This window comes from Schistocerca piceifrons, chromosome 2, assembly GCF_021461385.2.
Source record: "Schistocerca piceifrons isolate TAMUIC-IGC-003096 chromosome 2, iqSchPice1.1, whole genome shotgun sequence".
In the NCBI taxonomy this organism is placed as follows: domain Eukaryota; kingdom Metazoa; phylum Arthropoda; class Insecta; order Orthoptera; family Acrididae; genus Schistocerca; species Schistocerca piceifrons.
The window spans coordinates 691,064,832-691,092,803 of NC_060139.1; the positions used below are offsets into that span (position 1 = coordinate 691,064,832).

Below are 27,972 nucleotides of genomic sequence, written 5' to 3' on the forward strand. Positions count from 1 at the left end.
ATTCTACCTGTGCTGCTAGAACATGTGCCCTTACAAGTACGACACAACATGTGGTTCATGCACGATGGAGCTCCTGCACATTTCAGTCGAAGTGTTCGTACGCTTCTCAACAACACATTCGGTGGATTGGTAGAGGCGGACCAATTCCATGGCCTCCACGCTCTCCTGACCTCAACCCTCTTGACTTTCATTTATGGGGGCATTTGAAAGCTCTTTTCTACGCAACCCCGGTACCAAATGTAGAGACTCTTCGTGCCTGTATTGTGGGCGGCTGTGATACAATAAGCCATTCTCTAGGGCTGCATCGGCGCATCAGGGATTCCATGTGACGGAGGGTGGATGCATGTATCCCCGCTAACGGAGGACATTTTCAACATTTCCTGTAACAAAGTGTTTGAAGTCACGCTGGTACGTTCTGTTGCTGTGTGTTTCCATTCCGTGATTAATGTGATTTGAAGAGAAATAATAAAATGAGCTCTAACATGGAAAGTAAGCGTTTCCGGACACATGTCCACATAACATATTTTCTTTCTTTGTGTGTGAGGAATGTTTCCTGAAAGTTTGGCCGTACCTTTTTGTAACACCCTGTATTTTACGTTAGATTCTCCCAGAAGAACTGAAATTGTTAAAGGAGTAGTATGTTTTTAATGGGCCATTTTACGTAATCAAATAATGATGAAAATAGTGTGCGACAACTAGGGAACACAATAGTAGACAAACTTTGCAGGTAGCAGTGAGTTACTGAGAAAGTAGCTTTTAGAGCTGAGCTTTGCTGAAGGAGTCATGAACGGCTGCTAGGAGGTCACAGAGAGTGGATCAGCCTTTGCACCACTGCACGACCTATTAAACTAGCAATCTCACGCATAGATCTACAAACTGAAAGTTATCCCACGTGGTGCCCCGAATTAGTGAGAGTGATAATCGGCAAGGGAGGGGGAAGGGGAAGGGATAAGCTGCAGCAGGCTGGCGACAGTGGCGCCTCTCTACCGGCGGCCTTATAACGCACAGGCCCATCGTAGCTGCCGGCAGTCAGCTGACTACTTTGTATTGTTTGGCGCATGCGCAGCTCGCTGAACGTTACACTTCTGGTAAGGATTTCGCAGCGCCGGCAGAAGTACATTCACGTATTACAAGCTTTTCACGCGTTCCACACTGATTATGCCCCGTCTAGTTGGTTTGTTAAGGAGAATGTCACTGTGTTCGGTTTATGAATGTGAGGAACTACTCTGAACTTAACAGCGATTTCCTCTAGTTTCTGTGGCAGCATTCGGTTCCATCCACGGACTGTATGGTTTCTTCCCAACAATGTACATTCACCACTTTCATAATCTGGTTACTCATTTTTATCCTTCACTGGGGGAGGGAGGCTTTCAAAGTTATTTAAGCGGGTGTCTTTCGGATTTTACACTGAAATTAGTAGTCAGGTTACGTATTTTCCCATTCTGTATGAGAAATATTTTATCTGAGAAAGAAGCTTATATAAACGCTTAGATGTATTTTAGAGAAGCAAAGTACGACGTTTATCAACCATATGAGACGAATAATAAATAATTATTCCATTTTCTGCCACTTTTCATATTTTATATCCATCACACCACGTTTTTTGTATACCTTTTCGTTGCACTGTAAACACATTGTTCGTGTTTTGTTGTTTTTTTGCTTGCACATGTGTAATAAATTCCAGGTTTTTTAAGTTCCTCAGTCTGCGATTCTTCGCGCCTTTACCTAGTCAAGAAGCCATGAATTTCCTCGGGGTCATGTTTCACGCAACACTCGTCGTTTCAAACGTTCTTCCATTCAAACAGGAGCAAGGCGTTTCAGAAAATCCGCGTCATTATGAGGATTGTTAAGTTGCAAAATGCTGACTGTTTGATGTTACTTTTATGGTTTTCTGTTTCGACAATTTCATTTTCCGTCTCGGTATAAGAAGAATCTGATTCATTTTCTTTTTCTAAATATCGCCTTATTTCCTACTCAATGTCTTCAGGACACAAAATTTAATGGAACTTGTCCAGCAAGTTATGTTTCGCCATAACATACAAATTTTTCGATCTTGATTAAAATAACTGTAAAAATTAAACTATGGTTATGTCTAAATAAACAGAGCACCCCTTGTAGTGCTACAGACAGAACTAGTGAAGTGCACCAGAACAGGTTCGAATCCACGTGCTGAATTGATAATTGTTGCCTGGTACTTCGGCCAACACGATTGCTGTATAGACCAGAGGTTATCAAATGTTTTGCACCTACCGACCCTTAAATTTAATGGATTCATTGCTGTTTATGTAGATGCTTTTATTAGCTTTGCATATAGGCAAATGCGCCTTTCCTGTCCAATAATTTAAATGATTATTTAGTCCTCTTCTTATTAATTGATTTCGTTGGCAGTACAAACCCATACCAAATAAATTTACGACGGCTATTCCAAAGTAAAGGAAGGACGTTAATTTTCGTATTGATATATCCAGTTTCATATGATTTCATTCAAAGTCGATGTCTAAATGTTATGGTGCTATAGCAGATATCTGAGCATTTTTAAATATACGTTTGTTTCATAGGAAAAAAAAGTTTAATTAAATGGAGTATCATGCTCTAAATGGCTTCTCTTCTTTCAAAATAGTCTACTTTTATGTCGCTAAACCTGTCAAGATGATGTTGCCAAGGATCAACTGTTGTTACGTTCAAATGTTCCTTTTTTTTTTTTTTTAATGGTTTTTATGAGTGTAGAAAGGAGACTTGTAATTCTGAATTACATTAATTTCACCGCCTTCACTACCTCCTGCAAAAGATCTTGCCACAGCCTCTATAGTTTGAGACCTAAAAAGTTTCCACAATTACTATAGCATAGGATCTCACGCTTCCCAAGTACACAATACGTCACCAGTACAAAGTCGAAGAGATTACACGACGCACTGAATTCTTTACCCCAAAGGTTTAGATTAAAGTTAGCGACAGTGAGGACTTACGACAGTAAAACTTACTGTCTAATACACAATGAACGGATGTACAGATTGGGTTACAGCTGAAATAAAAGCCGTAACAACACCAAACACCTGCATGAACTGTTGACAAGAATTTACGTTCACACTCACAAGAACATTATAACGGTTAAAACCTCATAAAATTCATGCTGAAGTACGCATACGCGTCTTTTCTGCTCCGCGTTAAGGACATTTATCTATAAAACTCTGCGTTTGTGCTCAGTCGGCGCTTGAAGGTTAACAACTACAAGTCGCGTAAAGAACGTAACAAACAATTACGATCAATATATCAGCAAGTGCCATAAACGACGTATTATTTTTCATGACAGTTGCGTTACCTTCAGTCAATAAACTGTCCACGTTGTTGGGTTGGATTACTGTGGAGTCTTTGGTATCAGATACGAACGTACAAGATCCAACTTGTGTAAAATACCAACACCCATTCACCATACGATATTGCATAAATTACATGCTACACAATAAGAACCGCTAATGAAAGAAATTCGTGGACCGGTTAGGTAATAATGAAAGTTGTTGCTAATGTCTTTTGTCAGACTTGCGCTCTCTTAAAAGTGGAAACAATGAGATAAGATTTTCGTCCGTATCAAACCCAGTATCAACATCACGGTCCCCCATCGTGAGTTCTGTGAACGAAGTATTGCTGCAGTTCCAGGTCAGTGCATCTCATAGCATTCCACCACATAAGATTTCCTTACAAATTATTCATGCTAAGGTTCCTCTGAGATCCGCAACTTTTTCCTTGCAGATGATTTTCCTAAGATTATGCAACATATCCACACCATTGGCATTAAGAACTGGTCGATACGCATACACAGAACGTTTATCACATAGGGTAGACGCAATGCACTCATCGCTGTTGATAGGGCCGCGCCAGTTATAACCTGTTAGAAGGCGGAATTAATGTTCTCATGCATACTGAACAAAGAGTTCGCTACGGCCGCAGGTTCGAATCCTGCCTCGGGCATGGATATGTGTGATGTCCTTAGGTTAGTTAGGTTTAAGTAGTTCTAAGTTCTAGGGGACTGATGACCTCAGATGTTAAGTCCCATAGTGCTCAGAGCCATTTGAAACAACAAAGAGTTATATTTTAGCTTTGTTTAGTTACAAGTTAAGTCTTACAAAGAAAAACCACTAATAATAACGATATTTATGAAAAACAAACGTCCCTGTTAACCGTTTCAAACTGACAGATTTATTCTCAGCGAGCTGTTCTCGTTTAAACTGACATTTAGCTTATGCTGCACGTGCGAAGTTGGCTGTTTCTCGCTGTGGTGAAAGCTCCTTGTCTGTTTTTATAAGAGTTAATCTGGGTTTTTGCACAGCCACAATCCCATAATGCCAATTTTCGTCAACACAGAACATGCTGTGTTAGTACTGTCTCAAAAAATTGACTTTTATTATCTCTTTTGATGAAATGGAGTGTTATAGTTCTTAAAGATCTTCACATACAAGCTTTGTGTGAAACAACCATAATAATCGGAGATAAATTGTTACTATTTACTTTGTCAAACACTATTTTCTCTCTACATCCTCTACTACTACAAATTAGCTGTTACAGTGAGCTTCAGCGTTCTAACTCATTCTGGCGTTCGCAAACATAAATAAATAAATTTGAGGTTACCAATGATCAAAAAAATTACATTCATGAGAGATAATCTTATCAAAAGTGATACAGATAATTGTAAACTCTGTATCGATTAGTTACTTTCAACGATGTATAATCAAACGTTGAGCGTGCCCGATATATAAGCGTATAACACTAAGAGAGAGCAATGGCCGAAAACGTGCCGTTCACTCAGATGTCTAAGCCACAAGAAATGAAGACAGACGTCAAAAAATCTGCACACCACTGAACGAAAACATCTGAGAAACGGAATTTAAGCAATGATAAGTTAAACTCTATGTCTCGCCCCTCAACTTCTAAGATCCCTTCCTGAACAAACATTGTATCGTTGTTGTGGTTTTCAGCCGGAAATCTGCTTTGATACAGTTCTTCACGCTACTCTATCTTGTGCAAACTTCTTCATCTTCGGATAGCAACTGTAACCCACATCCTTTTGAACCTGCTTACTGTGTTCACCTCTTGATCTTCCTCTACGATTTTTACCCCCCACTTTTCTCCAATACTAAACTGGTGACCCTTGCAGAAGGTGTCTAGTTTAGCCAAGTCAAGTAACGCCACAAATTTCTCTTCTCCCCACTTCAAACCACTGCCTCCTCATTGGTTACATGACATACCCATCTAATCCTCAAAATTTTATCCAGCACTAACACTTAAATCTATATTCGATGTTAATAAATTTCTCTCCTTCAGAAAAAAGCCTGCACTTCATGTCCTCTGTGCTTCAGTCATCATCTGTTATTTTACGGTTCAAATAGTAAAACTCATCTACTATTTTCAGCACCTCATTTCTTAATCTGGCCGCGGTCTAGGGGCGCCTTGCCACAGTTCGCGCGGCTTCCCCCTTCGGAGGTTCGAGTCCTGTCTCGAGCATGGGTGTGTGTGTGTTGTCCTTAGCATATGTGGGTTTAAGTTAGATTAAGTAGTGTGTACGCCTAGGGACCGATGACCTCAGCGGTTTGCCCCCATAGGAACTTACCACAAATTTCCAATTTTCCTAATCGAATTCCCGCAGCGTCGTCTGATGTAATTCGACTACATTGCATTACCCTTGTTTTTTTATGTTAGTCTCATATCCTCCATTCAAGACACTGTCCGTTCAACTGCTTTTCCAAGTTCTTTGCTGTCTCTGACATTGCCATCCGCAAACCTCAAAGTTTTTGTATCTTCTCCCTGAACTTCAATTCCTACTCCAATTTTTTCTTTTGTTTCCTTTACTGCTTACTCAGTTTATAGATTGAATAACATCAGCGATAGGCTACTACCATGTCTCATTCCTTTCTCGTCCACTGCTTCCCTTTCATTCACCTCAACTCTTTTCAAATGGCTCTGAGCACTATGGGACTTAACATCTGAGGTCATCAGTCCTCTAGAACTTAAAACTGCTTAAACCTAACTAACCTAAGAAAATCACACACATTCATGCCCGAGGCAAGATTCGAACCTGCGACCGTAGCGGTCGCGCGGTTCCAGACTGAAGCGCCTAGAACCGCTCGGCCACACCGGCCGGCCTCAACTCTTTTAACTGTCATCTGGTTTCTGCCCAAGTTGTATATAATCTTTTGCGCCCTGCATTTCAGAATTACAGAACGTGTATTCCAGTCAACATTGACAAAAGCTTTCTCCAAATCTACAAATGCTATAAACATAGATTTGCCTTTCCTTAACCTATCTTCTACAATAAGTCATAGGGTCAATGTAGCCATGCGAGTTCCCACATTTCTCTGGAATCCTAACTGATCTCCATCGAGGTCGGCTTCTACAGGTTTTCCAATTCTTCTGTAAAGAAATCGTGTTAGTATTTTGTCACCATGACTTATTAAACTGATAATTTGATAGTTTTCACACTTGTCAGCATCTGAATTCTTTGGAACTGGAATTATTACATTCTTGTTGAAGTCTGGGGGTATTTCGCCTCTCTCGTACACCTTGCACACCAGGTGGAAGAGTTTTGTCATGGCTGGCTCTCCCAGGCTATCAGTAGTTCTGACGGAATGTCGCCTACTACTCGGCCCTTGTTTCGACTTAGGTCTTTCGGTGCTATGCTCGATTCTTTTCGCAGTATCATATTTACCATCTCATCTTCAGCTACGAACTCTTTCATATCTATAATATTGCCTTTAGGTTCATCCCTCTTGTATAGATCCTACATTTACTCCGTCCACCTCACAGCTTTCCCTTCTTCGCTTAAGACTAATTTCCCACATGAGCTCTTGATATTCATTCAAGTGCTTCTCTTTTCGACAATGGCCTCAATTACATGCTGGGTGTATTTCAATCTCAGTCTTCCTCTACAGTTTTTGCCCTCTACTGCTTCCTCTTGTACCATGAAAGTCAGTACCTGATGTCTAAACAGATGTCCTATCATCCTGTCCCTTCTCCCTGTCACTCTTTTCCACATATTCCTTTCCTCTCCGATTCTGCGCAAAACCTCCTCAATCCTTACCTTATCACTTCACCTAATTTTCAGCATTCGTCTGTAACACCACATCTCAAATGCTTCGATTCTCTTCTGTTCCAGTTTTTCCCGCAGTCCATGATTCACTACCATACAATGCTATGCTCCAAATGTATATTCTCAGAAATTTCTTATCATATTAAGGACTATGTTTGATACTAGTACACTTCTCTTGACTAGGAAATCCCTTTTTGCCAGTGCTGCTCTGCTTTTTATGTCCTCCTTGCTCCGTCCGTCATTGGTTATTTTGCTGCGTATACAGGGTGTTACAAAAAGGTACGGCCAAACTTTCAGGAAACATTCATCACACACAAATAAAGAAAAGATGTTATGTGGACATGTGTCCGGAAACGCTTAATTTCCATGTTAGAGCTCATTTTAGTTTCGTCAATATGTACTGTACTTCCTCGATTCACCGCCAGTTGGCCCAATTGAAGGAAGGTAATGTTGACTTCGGTGCTTGTGTTGACATGCGACTCATTGCTCTACGGTACTAGCATCAAGCACATCAGTACGTAGCATCAACAGGTTATTGTTCATCACGAACGTGGTTTTGCAGTCAGTGTAATGTTTACAAATGCGGAGTTGGCAGATGCCCATTTGATGTATGGATTAGCACGGGGCAATAGCCGTGGCGCGGTACGTTTGTATCGAGACAGATTTCCAGAACGAAGGTGTCCCGACAGGAAGACGTTCGGAGCAATTGATTGGCGTCTTAGGGAGCACGGAACATTCCAGCCTATGACTCGCGACTGGGGAAGACCTAGAACGACGAGGACACCTGCAATGGACGAGGCAATTCTTCGTGCAGTTGACGATAACCCTAATGTCAGCTTTAGAGAAGTTGCTGCTGTACAAGGTAACGTTGACCACGTCACTGTATGGAGAGTTCTACAAGAGAACCAGTTGTTTCCGTACCATGTACAGCGTGTGCAGGCACTATCAGCAGCTGATTGGCCTCCACGGGTGCACTTCTGCGAATGGTTCATCCAACAATGTGTCAATCCTCATTTCAGTGCAAATGTTCTCTTTAAGGATGAAGCTTCATTCCAACGTGATCAAATTGTACATTTTCACAATCAACATGTGTGGGCTGACGAGAATCCGTACGCAATTGTGCAATCACGTCATCAACACAGATTTTCTGTGAACGTTTGGGCAGGCATTGTTGGTGATGTCTTGATTGGGCCCCATGTACTTCCACCTACGCTCAGTGGAGCACGTTATCATGAATTCATACGGGATACTCTACCTGTGCTGCTAGAACATGTGCCCTTACAAGTACGACACAACATGTGGTTCATGCACGATGGAGCTCCTGCACATTTCAGTCGAAGTGTTCGTACTCTTCTCAACAACAGATTCGGTGACCGATGGATTGGTAGAGGCGGACCAATTCCATGGCCTCCACAGTCTCCTGACCTCAACCCTCTTGACTTTCATTTATGGGGGCATTTGAAAGCTCTTGTCTATGCAACCCCGGTACAAAATGTAGAGACTCTTCGTGCTCGTATTGTGGACGGCTGTGATACAATACGCCATTCTCCAGGGCTGCATCAGCGCATCAGGGATTCCATGCGACGGAGGGTGGATGCATGTATCCTCGCTAACGGAGGACATTTTCAACATTTCCTGTAACAAAGTATTTGAAGTCACGCTGGTACGTTCTGTTGCTGTGTGTTTCCATTCCATGATTAATGTGATTTGAAGAGAAGTAACAAAATGAGCTCTAACATGGAAAGTAAGCGTTACCGGACACATGTCCACATAACATATTTTCTTTCTTTGTGTGTGAGGAATGTTTCCTGAAAGTTTGGCCGTACCTTTTTGTAACACCCTGTATAGCAGGATTCCTTGACTTCATCTACTCCGTGACCATCAAGCCTAATGTTAAGTTTATGTCTGCTCTCATTTCTGCTGCTTCTCATTACTTTCGTTTTTCTTCGATTTACTCTCAGTCCATATACTGTACCGATTAGACTGTCCATTCCATTCAGCAGATCATGTAGTTGTTCACTTTCACTCAGGATAGCAATGTCATCAGCGAATTGTATCATTGAATTTTAATTCCACTCCCGATCCTTCCTTTTACTTCCATCATTACTTCTTCGATGTACAGATTTAACAGTAGGGGCTAAAGACTACATCCTTGTCTTACGCCCTTTTTAATCTGAGCATTTCGTTCTTGGTCTTCCACTCTTGGTTCTTGTGCATATTGCGTATTACCCGTCTCTCCCTATAGCTTACCCCTATTTTTCTCAGAATTTCGAACATCTTGCACCATTTTACACTGTCGAACGCTTTTTCTATGTCGACAAACCCTATGAATGTATCTTCATTTTTTTTTTTTTTTTTTTTTTAGTCATGCTTCCAATAACAGCCGCAACGTCAGAATTGCCTCTCTGGTGCTTTAACTTTCCTAAAGCCAAGCTGATCGTCATCTAACACATCCTCAATTTTCTTTTCCATTCTTCTGTATATTATTCTTGTCAGCAATTAGGATGCATGAGTTGGTAGGCTGATTGTGCGATAATTCAAGCACTTATCAGCTTTTGCAGTCCTCGGAATTATGAGGAATTTTTTTTCCGAAATTCAGACGGTGTATTGGCAGACTCATATATTCTACACACTAACGTGAGTAGTCGTTTTGTTGCCACTTCTCCTAATGATAGTATAAATGCTGATAGAATGTTATCGATCCCTTCTGCCTTATTTGATCTGAAGTCCTCTAAAGCTCTTTTAAACTCTGATTCTAATACTGGATCCACTTCTTCTTCTTTCCCCCTCATGGAGCCCTTCAATGTACTCCCATCTATCCGATCTCTCCTCTGCATTTAGCAATGTAATTCCTGCTGCACTCTTTTTGTTACCACCCTTGCTTTTAATTTCACCGAAGGCTCTTTTGGCTTTTCTGTATGATAAGTCAGTCCTTCCGACTATCATTTCTTTTTCGATCTTTTCGCATTTTTCATGCAGCCATTTAATCTTCGCTTCCATTCACTTCCTGTTTACTTAATTCCTCAGAGAGTCCTGGATTTTTCTGAACATTTTTGTACTTCCTTCTTTCACCGATGAGCTGAAGTATTTATTCTGTTACACATGGTTTCTTTGCAGTTACCTTCTTTGTACCTATGTTTTCCTTTCCAGCTTCTGTGATTGTCCTTTTCAGAGATGTCCATTCCTCTTCAATTGCAATGCCTGCTGGAGTATTCTTTACTGCTGTATCTACAGCTTTAGAGAACTTCAAGTGTATCGCGTCATTCCTTAGTACTTTTGTATCCCACTTCTTTGCACATAGATTCTTCCTGACTAATCTTTTAAACTTCAGCCTACTCTTCATCACCACTACATTATGATCCGAGTCTGTATCTGCTCCTGGGTACGCCTTACAATCCAGAATCTGACTTCGGAATCACTGTCTGACCATGATGTAATCTAATTGTAATCTTCCCGTATCACCCGGCATTTTCCAAGTATACCTCCACCTCTTGGGATTCTTGAACAGAGTATTCGCTATTATTAGCTGGCATTTATTACAGAACTCTATTATTCTTTCTCCTCTCTCATTCCTTGTCCCAAGCCCATATTATCCTGTACCCTTTACTTCTGCTCCTTCCCCTACAACTGCATTCCAGTCCCCCATGACTATTAGATTTTCATTTCACTTTACGTATTGTATTATCTTTTCAATATCCTCATATGCTATCTCTCTCTCTTCAACTTCAGCTTTCGACGTCGATATACACTCCTGGAAATTGAAATAAGAACACCGTGAATTCATTGTCCCAGGAAGGGGAAACTTTATTGACACATTCCTGGGGTCAGATACATCACATGATCACACTGACAGAACCACAGGCACATAGACAAAGGCAACAGAGCATGCACAATGTCGGCACTAGTACAGTGTATATCCACCTTTCGCAGCAATGCAGGCAGCTATTCTCCCATGGAGACGATCGTAGAGATGCTGGATGTAGTCCTGTGGAACGGCTTGCCATGCCATTTCCACCTGGCGCCTCAGTTGGACCAGCGTTCGTGCTGGACGTGCAGACCGCGTGAGACGACGCTTCATCCAGTCCCAAACATGCTCAATGGGGGACAGATCCGGAGATCTTGCTGGCCAGGGTAGTTGACTTACACCTTCTAGAGCACGTTGGGTGGCACGGGATACATGCGGACGTGCACTGTCCTGTTGGAACAGCAAGTTCCCTTGCCGGTCTAGGAATGGTAGAACGATGGGTTCGATGACGGTTTGGATGTACCGTGCACTATTCAGTGTCCCCTCGACGATCACCAGTGGTGTACGGCCAGTGTAGGAGATCGCTCCCCACACCATGATGCCGGGTGTTGGCCCTGTGTGCCTCGGTCGTATGCAGTCCTGATTGTGGCGCTCACCTGCACGGCGCCAAACACGCATACGACCATCATTGGCACCAAGGCAGAAGCGACTCTCATCGCTGAAGACGACACGTCTCCATTCGTCCCTCCATTCACGCCTGTCGCGACACCACTGGAGGCGGGCTGCACGATGTTGGGGCGTGAGCGGAAGACGGCCTAACGGTGTGCGGGACCGTAGTCCAGCTTCATGGAGACGGTTGCGAATGGTCCTCGCCGATACCCCAGGAGCAACAGTGTCCCTAATTTGCTGGGAAGTGGCGGTGCGGTCCCCTACGGCACTGCGTAGGATCCTACGGTCTTGGCGTGCATCCGTGCGTCGCTGCGGTCCGGTCCCAGGTCGACGGGCACGTGCACCTTCCGCCGACCACTGGCGACAACATCTATGTACTGTGGAGACCTCACGCCCCACGTGTTGAGCAATTCGGCGGTACGTCCACCCGGCCTCCCGCATGCCCACTATACGCCCTCGCTCAGAGTCCGTCAACTGCACATACGGTTCACGTCCACGCTGTCGCGGCATGCTACCAGTGTTAAAGACTGCGATGGAGCTCCGTATGCCACGGCAAACTGGCTGACACTGACGGCGGCGGTGCACAAATGCTGCGCAGCTAGCGCCATTCGACGGCCAACTCCGCAGTTCCTGGTGTGTCCGCTGTGCCGTGCGTGTGATCATTGCTTGTACAGCCCTCTCGCAGTGTCCGGAGCAAGTATGGTGGGTCTGACACACCGGTGTCAATGTGTTCTTTTTTCCATTTCCAGGAGTGTATATACCTGAACTATCGTTGTCGGTGTTGGTTTGCTGAAGATTCTGATAAGAATGGCCCTATCACTGAACTGTTCACAGTAACACACTCTCTGCCCTACCTTCCCATTCATAACGATTTCTACTCCCTTACACCTTTCTCTGCTGTTGTTCATATTACCGTGTACTCATCTGACCAGAAATCCTTGTCATCTTTCCATTTCACTTTAGTGCCCACTACTATATCTAGATCAAGCCTTTGCATTTCCTTTTCTACATTTTCTAGCTTCCCTACCACATTCAAGCTTCTGACATTCCACGGCGCGATTCGTAAAACGTTATCCTTTCGTTGATTATTAAATCTTTTTCTCATGGTCATCTCTCCCTTCGCATTCCCGGCCGGCTTGAGGAATTTCTCTGCCCGGGGATTGAGTGTTTGTGTTGTCCTCATCATTTCATCATCGAAAAAATGGTTCAAATGGCTCTGAGCACTATGGGACTTAACATCTGTGGTCATCAGGCCCCTAGAACTTAGAACTACTTAAACCTAACTAACATAAGGACATCACAGACATCCATGCCCGAGGCAGGATTCGAACCTGCGACCGTAGCGCATTTTATCATCGTCATTTGTCAAAGTGGCTAAAATTGGACTGTGTAAAGATTAGGACTTTGTACGGGCGCTGATGACCGTGTAGTTGAGCGCCCCCAAAAACCAACCATCATCATCATCATCATCATCATCATCATCATTCCCCTTGGTAGTCCCCACCTGGAGATCCGAATAGGGGACTATTCTGGAATCTTTTGCCAATGGAGAGATCATCATGACACTTTATCAATTACAGGTCACATGCCCTGTGGATACACGTTACGTGTCTTTAATGCAGAGGTTTCCATTGCCTTCTGCTTCCTCATGCGGATGATCATTGCTGATTTTTCCGCCTTTAGGGGCAGTTTCCCACCCGAAGGGCAAGAGAGTGCCTTAAATTTCTGTCCGTTCCCCCGCCATCTTTGATAAGGCCATTGGCAGAATGAGGGTGACTTCTTATGCCGGAAGTCTTCGGCGGCCAATGCTGATTATTAATCAGAATTGAAGCAGTGTCGGGTTTCGAACCGGAACCGAGGAAGTTTTGATTATGAGATCACAGCTACTAACCATAGACCACGAGAACAACCTGCAACTTAGTACTTGTTTGGATTCTTTTTTCTTACAATCAATTTGGATCTACAATAATCACATTCACAGAATTTCAAAGGTAACTCGTGAAGTGTGTACCATATAACTTCACGGTTTTTTACGAATTGTTGCTAAGGTTTTAGTTTCGCCGCTCGTTATGTTTTACGTGAATTTACTTCAGAATGTAAAATAAAATTCTTAATATTGAACCACATAAAGGTGAATTGGTAAACAAAATTCTTATTTATTCCGTATACATTCTTTTTTATTTTCTTCCTTTTTACTAATTCAAATTGTATGTAGCTCAATGTAAAGGACTTTAATTTTAAGTTGAAATCTACCACCCACTCAGAATACTTATGAAGTACTGGCAGAATAACGTCCGTAAGAAGAGGAAATTGCTGCAGCAATGCTCCACATTTTCACCGCTCGGTTCTGAACCGATTCAGTATGCACAGGTGTCGTCGGGGTAGATGGAAACCTCAAAAGCTGCTGGTCGCTTCAAGAAAGTTTCAAATATTTGGTTGACTGCTGTGCGACACAGTGGTTTTCTAGACCTCAGTCGCTGGGTTATGATAAACAAATTTCTGAATGATTTGGTAATCCTGGGTTGGTTTTTTTATTCTTGTTCATTAGTGCAGCAGCGACTCTGATCTTCTTACGTATGGTGGTGAAAGACCTACGCCGGCCGGTGTGGCCGAGCGGTTCTAGGCGCTTCAGTCTGGAACAGCGCGACCGCAACGGTCGCAGGTTCGAATCCTGCCTCGGGCATGGATGTGTGTGATGTCCTTAGGTTAGTTAGGTTTAAGTAGTTCTAAGTTCTAGGGGACTGATGATCTCAGTGCTCAGAGCCATTTTTTTTTTTTTTTTTTTTGAAGACTTACTAAGAAACGGTAGTCAGTGCGTGTTTGTGTGACATATAGACCCTGTTATAAGCATTGCTTTATTGAACTGTGAGCCAGTTATATATTTTAGTGTGAGCACTTCTTGTCCCGGTGGACCAGCAGTTTGCTGCAACTGAGTATGGAAGAGCTAAGCCTGATGATTTGAGCACTGTTGCAACGGCACCCTAGGAGGTTCCTTTTTAACTTCTGGAAAATATTTTAGCTGCTACATTCCGGAAGTCGATTTTTTAGGTCAATAACCTGTCCAGGGCCACACGTTGGTATTTTGGAATGTTGCAGTATTGGGGAATCTGACATCCAAGTGTGATGTTAGGTTTGTAGTTCGTTTGTTTATTCCGTGGATCGAAAGTTGATACAACAGTCTTTTGAGGACTGGGTCAGAGAGAATTACGTCTGAAGTATTCATCCAACATCTTCAGGTGTTAGTGTTGCTTCAGTTTCTATAAAACATTGATCCTGAGCGATGATGCAGTATCACCAGCGTAAATAAATTTCCTGATCTTTGTTTCTGGAAGGTCGTATGTACAAAAATTAATGAGGAGTAAGGCCAAAACAGCACCATTTGGGATACCTTCACCCATATTGTGAAGTGTCTAGAGTTCTCAGGGACTACCTGGAAGTATTTGTTGTTCAGTAACTTGCCAGTTAGAAAGGACAGTTCCCGACACTGATGAATTTGAGCAAAAGTTTGTCACACCAGACGGTACAAGAGGCTGCAGTTAGGTCCCCTGTGTATATCTTCTGCCTCTCACAGCAGCTTTGGATATAAGCTGCAATTGTTAGCACTTGATCCTCACATCCTCTTCCGCTTTAGCGCAGCGTTTGTTGATGACTAAGCTGATTCTTTCAAATAACTTCCGGGACTTCAGCCAGGTAACACTTTCAGCGACCGCCGATATTTCGGCGGGAGAACACCCCGCTATTTTCAAGGCAAACTGTAACGGACAGGCGGCGTACATGCAAATTTAAAACCTCGGTTCTCGGACTGAAGCAGGAAAGATAACACACACACTGAACACTAGTGCCACCAAAGATGACCAAAATCAGAGCTATCGATAGTGAGACTATGAATTCGCAGGTGAGGTAGCATTGACTCTGTCCCTCTGTTTTTTGACAAGGGAGAGAGCCGGATTCCAAACAGAGTTTAAACAGAAACCTCCATCCCTGTTAACGAGGTTGCTCGCTAATTTAATCTCAACTGCCTCCCTAATAACACTGTCCCAATAGCTGGCCGTGCATGCCAATATCTCGGTGTTATTATATAACATGGGGTGACCAGTATCCAAGCAATGTTCGGCAACAGCAGATCTACTTGGTTGCTGTAACCGTGTGTGCCGTTTACGCTCAGTACATCGGTCCTCCACGTTCCTGATAGTTTGACCAATATATGCCATGCCGCAGCTACAAGGAATACGATATACACCAGCCATATGCAGTCTAAGATTGCCAACCATCACGAATAAAATACAGACAGGCTGGGAGTTTGCCGAGGTCAGTGTACGTTTCGGACAGATCGACAAACATCAGCTGATTAATCTTCATCTCTATCAGGATAACGAGGAGATGCTTCGAATTTTACACTGAACATAAGAAGCACCGTTCACAACTTTATTCTCCCCCCTCTCCGCCCCTCCCTCCCCAACAACCGAATTCGACGGATTAAAACATCTACCAACGTATGGTGACTTGCAGCTAGCATCTGGCACAGCGATTCATTGGCCTCGACCGTGGTAGTGCTGTAGTGATACCAAACGCAGTCCAAATATATCCTCAACAGCTGTGTGTTGCAGGCGGATATAAACACGCGAGCTTGTGATCCCATGTACTCACTGATAACAGACACCATCCTGCCACTGAATAATATTTTGCAACATTTTATGTCACCGTCCCAGAAATGGTTACTCACTGCCTCCCCATCTCACCGCGCCTTCCCAAAATATCGCTTTCTGCCGATATGGCTCACTGGCGTGATGCAACGCAGCAGCGAGCTTGCGTGGCTGGCGGCTGGACAGAGCGCGTGCGGAGACGACAGCGGCCTTCGTGCCGATGCAGGCTGATTAGCGACCAGCTGCCTATTTATTGTACACAGAGCTCCACAAGAGGACCTCTCCATCACGGACAACTTGCAACACTCTCAACGAACATAGTGATAGATACCGTTCGGCTGCACCGCGATTATGACAGTTAATATTAGCAGATAACAAGTTCCTACGTTACATCATTTTTAACGTACGTCAATGGCTTACCGGAATATCCGGCGATTTTCTTAGTCATTCATTGTGTCTGATCACTACTTTTTTCACTATTGAGAAGAAACAATAACTTATTCACAAGCGCTAAAAACAGTATGAAACATTAAGAATAATAAATTGAAGCCAGCCGGTGTGGCCGTGCGGTTCTAGGCGCTTCAGTCTGGAACCGCGTGACCGCGTGACGGTTGCAGGTTCGAATCCTGCCTCGGGCATGGATGTCTGTGATGTCCTTAGGTTAGTTAGGTTTAAGTAGTTCTAAATTCTAGGGGACTGATGACCACAGATGTTAAGTCCCATAGCGCTCAGAGGCATTTGAACCATTTGAATAAATTGAAAATACTACATATGGAAGTAGTTTCTGATTAGGTTTTGCATCTTTTTCTATCTCAGAGCTTGTCCCTCCATTTTCTATTTCTATCTCCATGTGCCGCAATCTCGTGCATGGTCAGGGTGGAGACCCTCTTTCTTTAGGTCTACATGGAGGGGATCTAACATATGTTACCTCGATCTTCCAATAGGTCTTTAATCATCGACTTGCAACGACAACCAGTGTTCAGCTCCATCTACTCGATCCGTATCCCTCTCCCACATAAACGACGGTTGTCACTTCGTCCCTTCCTCATATTTTTATTGTGGCCCAATGTCCTGCACAGAACAATGTAACTGGTCTGATTGCAGAGCAATATACCGGGTGATCAAAAAGTCACTATAAATTTGATAACTGAATAAATCACGGAATAATGTAGATAGAGAGGTACAAATTGACACACATGCTTGGAATGACATGGGGTTTTATTAGATCCAAAGAAATACAAAAGTTCAAAAAATGTCCGACAGATAGCGCTTCATCTGATCAGAATAGCAATAATCAGCATAACAAAGTAAGACAAAGCAAAGATAATGTTCTTTACAGGAAATGCTCAATATGTCCACCACCATTCCTCAACAATAGCTGTAGTCAAGGAATAATGTTGTGAACAGCACTGTAAAGCATGCCCGGAGTTATGATGAGGCATTGGCGTCGGATGTAGTCTTTCAGCATCCCTAGAGATGTCGGTCGATTACGATACACTTGCGACTTCAGGTAACCCCAAATCCAATAGTCGTACGGACTGAGGTCTGGGGACCTGGGAGGCCAAGCATGACGAAAGTGGCGGCTGAGCACACGATCATCACCAAACGACGCGCACAAGAGATCTTTCACGCGTCTAGCAATATGGGATGGTTCTAATAAAACCCCATGTCATACTAAGCAAGTGTGTCAATTTTTACCTCTGTATCTACCTTATTTCGTGGTTCATTAAGTTTTCAAATTTATACTGACTTTTTGATCACCCGGTATTTTCGACATGAGACGTCCGGTATCTTGTTACCACAAAGTGCGCCAATCATTGTCCGCCCTTTTAGCGCTGTATTTCTAATGCTGTGTGTCATCTGGCGAGCGAGTGAGCTGTCGTCAGCTATTTTTGAGCCAAGGTATGACCTGTCGGCAGTGTTTTTTGAGAAAAGGTGCTTCATAATATCTTTGGTAGACCTAAACCATCTCTAATGGCTGATTTAAATCACAGAAGTGGTACAGGAAATGGGCGACAGACTTAGAGCTTAATTCTATCCAAATAGCAATTCATACATATTATAAAAATAACGCTTCAATTTATTATTTCTTTACTACTAACTCAATTTGTAATATATTTTGCTGCCAGTATTCACAAATACCACTCAATGTAACTACAATAATATGTCACTGTAAGACACATAGTTCAGGAAATATGACGTCAAATACTGAGATGCATGAAAACTGCCGCATCATGCCCGACATTTTACTTTATTATTTCTTTATCAACAATTCTATCCGCAATAAATTTCGCAGAAGTATCCACATATGTCGCTGTATGTACCTAAAAAAATAATAATTGTAGACCACATAGTCCAGGATACATGACGTCGTAAACACTGAGATCAATGAAAAACTGCTGCCTCATGCAATTAGTTTTAATTTATTACTTCTCTACTACAAACTCTATTCGTAATGAATTTCCCAGACAGTAGACAAATATACCACTGCATGTAGGTGCAAAATTATGTCAAAATAAGATACACAGTTCAGGATATTCGACGCTATTAGCATGGATTTGTGTGAAAATTGAACTGCAGAATGAAATTCGCTAGAGATACAGATGAAATGTGTGTACAAATGTGTGATATATTTAAAACACACAGGGTGTTAAAAAGAGTGTCGAATACTATGAGAGGTGGTAGTACTCATCGAGACAAGAAAAATAAGTTCAAGAAACATGAGTGGGGAAATGCATATTTTCTGAGATAAGCCCAATAAATATAGGTCCGGAAGCGCATACTTTCTGCGATAAACACGTGTTTACAGGAGGTGTTCAACGTGGCTTTCATTCATGAGAATGCACCCATCTGTCCTGCCACGTAAGGAATGACGCACCTTTGAAGTATACGCGGTTTTTGTTGTACCTGCTGGCACGCACTGAAGACGCGACACTGTAGTGCCCGCACGTCGCTGATTGGCGTGGCGTAGACCAATTCCTTCAACTGTTCCCATAACCAAAAGTCTAGCGGATTGAGGTATGGGGGACGAGCAGGCCCAACCCAGCGGCCAGAAATGTCTGCGTCAGATGTTCGCACTCATTGTGACGGAAGAGTGCTGATGCGCCTCATGCATGAACCACATTCGTGTTCGTTGCTGCAATGGCAGAGCCTCCAGCAAGGTGGGTAATCATTAATGAGAAAGTCCAGATAATGCGCCCCAGTTAATCTTCGTGGTAGCAAGTATGGCCTATCAATCCATCGCCTAGTACGCCACCACGTTGATTGAGAATCGTTGTTGATGCCCTCTTTCCGGAAGTGCTTGGGGATTTGCATTTGCCCATACACTTTGGCTATGGAAGTTCACAACACCCTCTCTTGTAAACCCTGCCTCACAGGTAAATAAAATCTTGGATGTGGACAGTGGATCTGTGGCACACTTGTGTAACACCGTTGACAGAACCACCGTCTGCATGATGATCCTGTGATCTCAGGGCCTGAATGAGCTGTAGATGATATGGGTACAGCAACTGTTCAGGTAATAGAGTCAGACACGCCTTCTGCTGCTGATAGTCGTCGCACTCTGGTCCAAGGCGTTTCTTCCACCGAACGTAGCACACGCTCCTCCATGTCAGGCGTGCGGACTGTCAGTCTTCCGTGGTGCAAGGGTACCAGTATCCCTCAGACGCTGGAAAAGTCTGCTGAAAAGCTTATCAGATGGCACTCTACGCGTGGATATTTCTCAGCGTTCAGGGCACGGGCTCGCAGATTACGTCCATTTGCTAAATCACAGCAGAATATCGTGCATTCACTTGTTGATAGTAGGCTTCCATTGCTAAAAATTGGCGAAAGAGAGAAAATGTAAATGCACTATTTGTACGTACAAACAGCGCAATAACACATGAGTAAATTCGCGTTTGGAAGAGGGTAAAACAGCGTGATACGTATGCAGGTTTGACAGTAATGTACAATAACACACAAACATGGCGAAAACATCGTAGCCTCAACACGACTCGAACTACACGACTGACTGAAGACCACCTAACGGTAGGTAGAGTACTGTGAATAAGACATCATAATACCTTGCCGACACAGCTGAACGAGTGCCAATGAAACGACTGTGCTAATATCCGCAACCAAGTGTCGCGCAGCCCCTCCCATATAAGTTTTTATCTCGGAAATTATGCTTTTCCGGACACATGCTTATCGGACTCATTTTTCTTGTTTCGATGAGTAATACCATCTCTCAAAGTGTTCGACACTCTATTTGAACACCATGTATATGAAATATGTTTGACATGTGCATATGTGGTCGAATCGACCGGTAGAAGGCCTCTGAAAGTATTTCAGTGAAATTTCTTTCTAAATTTGACACGAGTTTGTAATCACTGTAATAACACCAGCCGGTAAAGTTTCATTTTGTTTCCTTCCCCTCTGCTGCGTGCCTCACTTTTTTGTCAGGCAGTGTGCTTCGAATTCTAATGTGTTCATTTTCGTAAGCTGACCCTCATGTGACGGACTAACTTTTGAATAATTTTCCCGATACTGTTGTTTGAAATTTGGATGGTTCAAATGTAATGTTTCAAATGGCTCTGAGCACTATGGGACTTAACATCTGTGGTCATCAGTCCCCTAGAACTTAGAACTACTTAAACCTAACTAACCTAAGGACATCACACACATCCATGCCCGAGGCAGGATTCGAACCTGCGACCGTAGCAGCCGCGCGGCTTCGGACTGAGCGCCTTGAACCGCTAGACCACCGTGGCCGGCTGAAATTTGGAAGATCATAGACTGTTCACAACTGCAATGTGAGATAACTGAGAGAGACCACTCAAAATGTATCCAGAGCGAGTAAAGATATCGAAATGTGCTTTTGAGTTACCGGTAATCCAAGTAATACTGATCCACTCTAGGACCCTGGGATGTCATAAGAGAGGATAAGAGTGGTGGCTTGATCAAGGTGGTTTCCTGATTTGTTGGCTATATAATGTTTGTCTGAAAAGCGTCTGGCTCCATTTAGATCTCGTCTTGCGTCATTCCGTTGTGTAAGGATAGGATTCGCGCGGAGCTGAGGTCGAGCTCTTAAATTGACAGGGAGTGCTATGTTTTGATATAGTCTGCTCTGAGAGAATCTTTGTCCGACGGGGTCTCATACTTTTCTTTAAGTTGCCCTAACCTATATTGCTCCAATCCTCAAAATGGTTTTCGTAACGTACCGTACACAAATATCAGACAAAAAATTTATTTTAAGTGAACTAGCCCTTGTAACGACAGGAAGCCATACTGATACTAAGGTGATGGCTATATGTCTGAAATTCGATACCTACATACTACGGTATCTAGTGGTAGGCCTATCATTAATAACTCTCGGGAACGTGTTCCTGGTAAACCTGTTCTTTTACATATCCCCAGGACCAAAAGTCACATGGATTCAGAACAGGTGACCTTGTAGGTCATGCATCTACAAAAACTCTGGAGATAACACGTTCGTGGAAGGCGACATTAAGCAGATCTTTCAACTGGGCAAGCAACATGCGGTGTTCCCGTATCTTGCATGAAAACAGGGGTTTCTACACACTTGCGCTCTTCCAAAGCGGGAATCACATGCTGTACAAGGAGATTTCGATGGGATTTATTTCCTTCGAAGAAGAAATGACGAGAATAAAGGTGCTTGTGAATCCAAACCACACAGTCACATGCGGCGAGTGTAATGGCTCTTCATGCATAACACGCTGTTTAACAGTACTCCAGTTCGGCAGTTCTGTGTGTTCACCGCACACTGTAGGGTAAAATGTGCCTCTTCGCTCCATAGAATGTTGCCCAGTCACGTGTCATCAGCTTTTATCCGCCTCAGAAACCTAGGAGCAAATTGAGAACATTGTTGCCGATCATGAGGTTTCAATTGCTGCAATGTCTGGATCTTTTACGAGTACCAGAGTAAACTAGAGCGTGCTGTTGACCATGGGACGGAAGATTCTCGTCCCTGCACGAGCACTAGCACGACCCGCGGTACGTCCTGCATGGTCAGTTACAGTAACAGCCACCTCGTCAACAACTGCCTCTGGTATAGGACGCCTTCTTCTTACAGGTCCCGCACCAGACTCATCCGTGTTTTCGAATTCGTCTCGAATTAAACCATTTTAATGACATCGGATCACTCCTCAGAGCTTTCAGTTGGCGATACTCTCTCAGCGTAGCACTGTAATTGCTGCCGTTTACGTACAACAGTTTCACCATCAGTGCACGATACCTATGCTCGACAGCCGCACCGTTCACTTATTTTGTGGCTTGTCAAATGACAATATGCATGTCATACCGCCATACAAACAGTGTTCAGATTTGCACATGGTGGTCAAAATTGAAACAAATTTATTTCCAGCGTAAATCGATTTCGCATCAACGCGTTAGAATATCTACCACGTTCGCTACAGTGCGATCATTACAGCCCACACTGGACCAGCGAGAGTAGCTGTACTCTAAATATAATCACCCTGTATTAACTCGACATCTCTAAAAAATCTGTATCCTATCCCCGTTTCCTTTCGAACTTTAAAGCTCATTTTATTCGTTAAAGTATCATACTCTTTGCAGCAGTTCCAAACATACGAGTTTACGATCAAAGACAAAAATAAGGAAAAACGACTGAGCTCGATTTCCAGAGAGTCTGAAAATACCAAAACTGCTTTAATTTCATTTGGGCTTTTGCTGAACTGAAACAAAGGTAATCCCCGGTTAGATGTGACTAATAAGCCAATGTACACTGAAGAGCCAAAGAATCTGGTGCATCTGCATAATATCGTGTAGGACCCCCGAGAGCACAAAGAAGTGCTGCAATACGACGTGGCATGGACTCGAGTAATGTCTGACGTACTGCTGGAGGGAACTGACACCATGAATCCTGCACGGCTGTCCATAAATCCGTAAGAGTGCGGGGAGGTGGAGATCTCTTTCTGAACAGCACGTTGCAAGGCATCCCAGATATGCTCAACAATGTTCCTGTCTGGGGAGTTTGGTGGCTAGCGGATGTGTTTAAACTCCTGGAGCCACTCTGTGGCAATTCTGAACGTGTGGGGTGTTGCATTGTCCTGCTCGAATTTCCCAAGTCCGTCGGAATGCACAATGGATATGAATCGACGCAGGTGATCATACAGGATACTTATGTACGCGTCACCTGTCAGAATCGTCTCTAGATGTATCAGGGGTTCATCACACCAACTGCACACGCTCCACAACATTACAGAGCCTTTACCAGCCTGAACAGTCCCCTGCTGACATGGGGGTTCGTGAATTCATACGGTTGCCTCCATACCCGTACACGTCCATCCGCTCGATACAATTTGAAACGAGACTCGTCTGACCAGGCAACATGTTTCCAGTCATCAACAGTTGAATGTCGGTGCTGACGGGGCCAGGCGAAACGTAAAGCTTTGTGCCATGCAGTCAACAACGGTACAAGAGTGGGCCTTCGGCTCCGAAAGCCCATATGGATGATGTTTTGTTGAATGGTTCGCACACTGACGCTTGTTGATGGCCCAGCACTGGAACCTGCAGCAATTTGCGGGAAGGTTGCTCTTCTGTCACGCTGAACGATTCTCTTCAGTGGTCGTTGGTTTCGTTCTTGCAGGATCTTTTTCCGGCCGCAGCGATGTCTGAGATTTGATGTTTTACTGGATTCCTGATATTCACGGTACATGGTGAAATGGTCGTACAGGAAAATCCCCACTTCTTCGCTACCTCGGAGATACTGCGTCCCATCGCTCTTGCGCCGACTATAACATCTCGGTCAAACTCACTAAAATCGTGATAATCTGCCATTTTAGCAGCAGTAACCGATCTAACAAAAGCGCAGACACTTGTTGTCTTATATAGGCGTTGCCGACAGCAGCGCTGTATTATGTCTGTTTACATATCTCTGTATTTGAATACGCATGCCTCTACCAATTTCTTTGGCACTTCAGTGTAATATTAGCGGCGGAGTACAGGTTGGTCTGTGCTGAACACACATTAATAGCACGAAGCACGCTCGAGTGTATTGTAAACACCGGGGTGGCTGATTGTTTCTACTGCGAGCTGGTGGCGGTAGCTGTTCTCACGGTCATGAGCTGTAGCAAGCTGCAAGCAGCAGTTTTTCACTATGCTCGTTTTTCGTCTTCTGTGCACAGTGGTCTACTTCTGCATACTTGGGATCCGTACATCTGCGCGCTGTAGACAGGACACACTGACACTGTACAAAATTATCAGAGCTGCTGAAAACATCAGAGTTCATCATTGTCATGTACGTTTTCTGGTTAGAAATCCTTATCTTTTCCGAAATCAAGCAGTTTAAAGCTGATCACATAATGTCCTTCGAGGTCATCGTACCCTTTTACCGTTTGGTCTGTAGACATAGGTTTTTCTAGACATACGGCTTTGATCCATACATAGGAGTAGTAGATTGTCATGTCATTCGTTTCTACATCAGAAGTCTCATTTCTGCAGCTTCAGTTCTGTGTTACTGTTTGAACGTTAAAGCGTTAAAGGTACAGTCATCGAATTATAGAATTTAAGTATTGCCTATTACCTGGTTTTGTTCAGTAGTGTTTACTTAATCGTACGTAATAACTTTTGTAGTTTCTTTTCAGTATCGTTATTGTGATCATAAGAGATATTACAACCCTGGCACTTGAAAATATGAACTTCTTCCAATACGTTTTTCTCTATTATGATCTTAGCTATAAGATGTTCTTTTCCACAAAAGGTCTCAACTTGAGTTTCCTTTGTGAATATCGTTAAATTGCATTGCTTTGCCATTGTATGTAAGGACCGCACAGCTCAATGTAGGTTGTCTTCCCTGTTGCTAGTATGGCCAACTGCAAAAAGGAGACAGTTAAATACTGTACATTTTGGTGGGTAGGGATCTTCCATTTCGTTTTGCCATTTGTTGCCCAAACATTAAGTTTCCGGACCAACGAGATCCATACTCACGTTTCTCAGAGTAATGAACCGTGTTACTCCAGGAGTAAGTTTTGCGGATGATAGACCTGCAATGACAGTTTTGCATAGAAAATATGCACGCAATAACATCCTCATATGAAACTATATGGTTCCAGAAACCTTTTCAGGTCTCGAACATCTACGATTTACATATGCAGACTGCTGTGACTTACATATGCAGACTGAAGCGACAAATGAAAATATGTACCAAGGACGCGATTAGAACTCGGATCTTCTGCGTACTAGGCGGAAGCGCCTATCACTACGCCACCCTCGCACATTGGCTCCGCACACCTCCGACTGCTCCATTGTTGCCCGTCATAGCTAGTATTTGTCTCTACCGCTCGTCGCAACCGTATAATGGCTTCCTTGATAACGCTTTGTAACTTTTATTTTAACTGATACTCAGCCACTTGTGAAACCTGACATTGAGTATCAATGCTCTCTTTCACTCTGATTGCTTAATATTAATTTTTTGTCTGTAAATCTTACATGCAAAATACATTTCAACTAATATGCCAGATACGGGTGCTTCCCTTTGTTGTTGTTGTTGTTTTTGTGGTAGGGCCATTCCCGTTCACCTGACTTCCCACGATAAGCTTTGACTGAGAGGTGTTCAAACGGACAGTTTGATTGGTGCCTGTACGTGGGATCGAGACAGAGGCTTCCGAGGCCACTCAATAGAGTGTCACCTTCTCTGGTTTCTCCTTGTTAAAGGAAGTGTGGGGGAGGCGGGCGAGGAGTACCACCACACATTCTCCCCACTGTGGAAACTACATTGTCAGTCGCTTTTCGCGTTTATTTCGAACATGTGCTTAGAAACACATGCCACAGTGGGAAAATCACTCACCCATAATCCAGCATAACAGTCCCTGAAGACACCCAATTTAGAAGGGTTATAGAAAGACCAGACACAGGCCTCTTCCCCAGATAACAACTCTGGTGTCCACAGTAGACAAACGGATCAGTTCCCCTGGGTGCACAAAGGAATGATTTGTTACAAAGTCATTTCAGAGGAAGCAAATGTCGTACCATCTTCAATAAGATCACGCCTAGTAAACCACTGTGGTGCTGAAATCAACCTTCAGGTTGAGGACAGCTTTAGCTTATGCTGGCAATACAGGGACCACCAGCAGTGAAACGTAACTTGTATTCTCTTTTGATTACGTTTGATTTTGCAGATAAGCCATGGTAGTTGTTGTGATTGATGTCACACGGTGTTTGGCTGTTTGCAGTGTAAACTACCAGAGCGGAGATGTCTTGTAAGGGCAGCAGCTGCCGGTGCCGTGTAAAGGTGGTGGACGGGGGGTTCGCGACTCAGCTGTCGCAGCACGTGGACGAGCCAGTGGACGGAAACCCTCTGTGGAGCGCGCGCTTTCTTGCCACGCACCCTGAAGCCATCGTGCAGACGCACCTCGACTTCCTGCGTGGTGAGTTTGCTACTGTCTCGCCCACTGTATTCATTTTAAAAGAGTTGCACCCTTATCTGTACATCTTTAGTGGCGTTAACAGCGTTGTAGAAGTCTTATAAAGAGCATATTTATATATATATAGCACAGGTTCCTTAGATCAAAACAAGACAAAAATGTCCAGGAAATATCGGCTCTGAAATATTCAATGGGAGAGATACATTTCACTCTAGCAAAGATCACCTAGGACACATAGCTCTTATGTATGCTTTATAGAGTTTATGTTCACTGGATAATTCTTCCTTGTTTTGTTCCATACTACCTCCTCCCAAAGTATGGAAAGCAAAGAGCTTACAGTAGAAGAAATATGTTTCACAGCATCGAATAAGCCCTTTAACGTATACATTCTAGAATCCATGTTTACTAGATACTTTTGGAACATCTTTGAATTTGCAACACCACAGCTATTCTGCAGGGTACATATTTGACAAGTTTTTGTACGTTTCTCGAGGTCATTTCTTTCTGATCATGCAAGGAATACCATATGTCTACTCGCTAGTCACACAAATGCCATAAAATACTGACTGACACCATAAAATACTGACTGTGTCCCATAAGGTTCAGGATCAGTCGAGTTTGGTAGCCAAGATATCAAAGTAAGTTAATTATCATGTTCCTCAAACCAAGATAATGCGATTCTGACCATATGAGATGGACCGCTACGATGCTGAAAGATGTTACCCCGTTGGAGACGACATCAAGCATGAAATAATCCAAGTGAATTGCAGTTGTCATGGTGTTTTCCATTGCTACTACAGGTCTCATGGAAGCCTGGATGAATGTCCCCATAGCATAATAATGCAAAAACCGGCCAGCGTTCGTGGTGCAGTGCATGATCGGAGATCTGATGTAACAAAAATCGTGATTCATAAAACCAGATGACTCATTTCCATAGATTCACAGTCAAGTCTCGATGACACAATGTTCTGACTTGCCTTTCGATTTTTCACGTTTCTTGGATACTTTTGTCTAAAGTATGAACGCTAAAATTAATATGCATTATTGTCAGTAGCGGAGTAACCTTCATTCTACGCCACTTTGTTAGTGGAGATTGCACACATTTAGGGGCCAACTTGATTGATTTATGACAACCCCCTTCACCTATCGTTCTGCTAAGTGATAGATGACCCCTGAGGATTTATTTATGATCCCCTCAGGATAATACATCCTTCCAAGAAAGCCCCCACCACCCCAAATCCTCTCCTCAACCCAAAAATTGGCAGGAAGAGCACTCAGTCTGTGCTGGAGATCAATGAGCTCAATATACGTAATTGTAGCTAATGTCAGTTACATAGCAAAGGATATACTTTTTATTTACAAAGTTCAATTCACAGGGGGTGGATCCCTCTTGCTCATCATTCCCTGATGTTTCAGAAGATGCAGGTCTTGTAAAATACTTTGAAAAGTAGTAAT

The 27,972-nt window shown here is 43.3% G+C and overlaps 1 protein-coding gene across 1 annotated transcript in view; it reads left to right on the top strand.

The window, feature by feature from the left end:
- Positions 1-978: 978 nt before the first annotated feature.
- The window catches only part of LOC124777380 (homocysteine S-methyltransferase YbgG-like), an 81,673-nt gene continuing 54,679 nt past the window's right edge, over positions 979-27,972 (top strand). The window contains exons 1-2 of the mRNA XM_047252768.1: positions 979-1,088; positions 26,326-26,520. Of these exons, the coding sequence (XP_047108724.1) occupies positions 26,346-26,520 (175 nt within the window). The 5' untranslated portion in view covers positions 979-1,088; positions 26,326-26,345. The remainder of the gene's footprint in view (positions 1,089-26,325; positions 26,521-27,972) is intronic.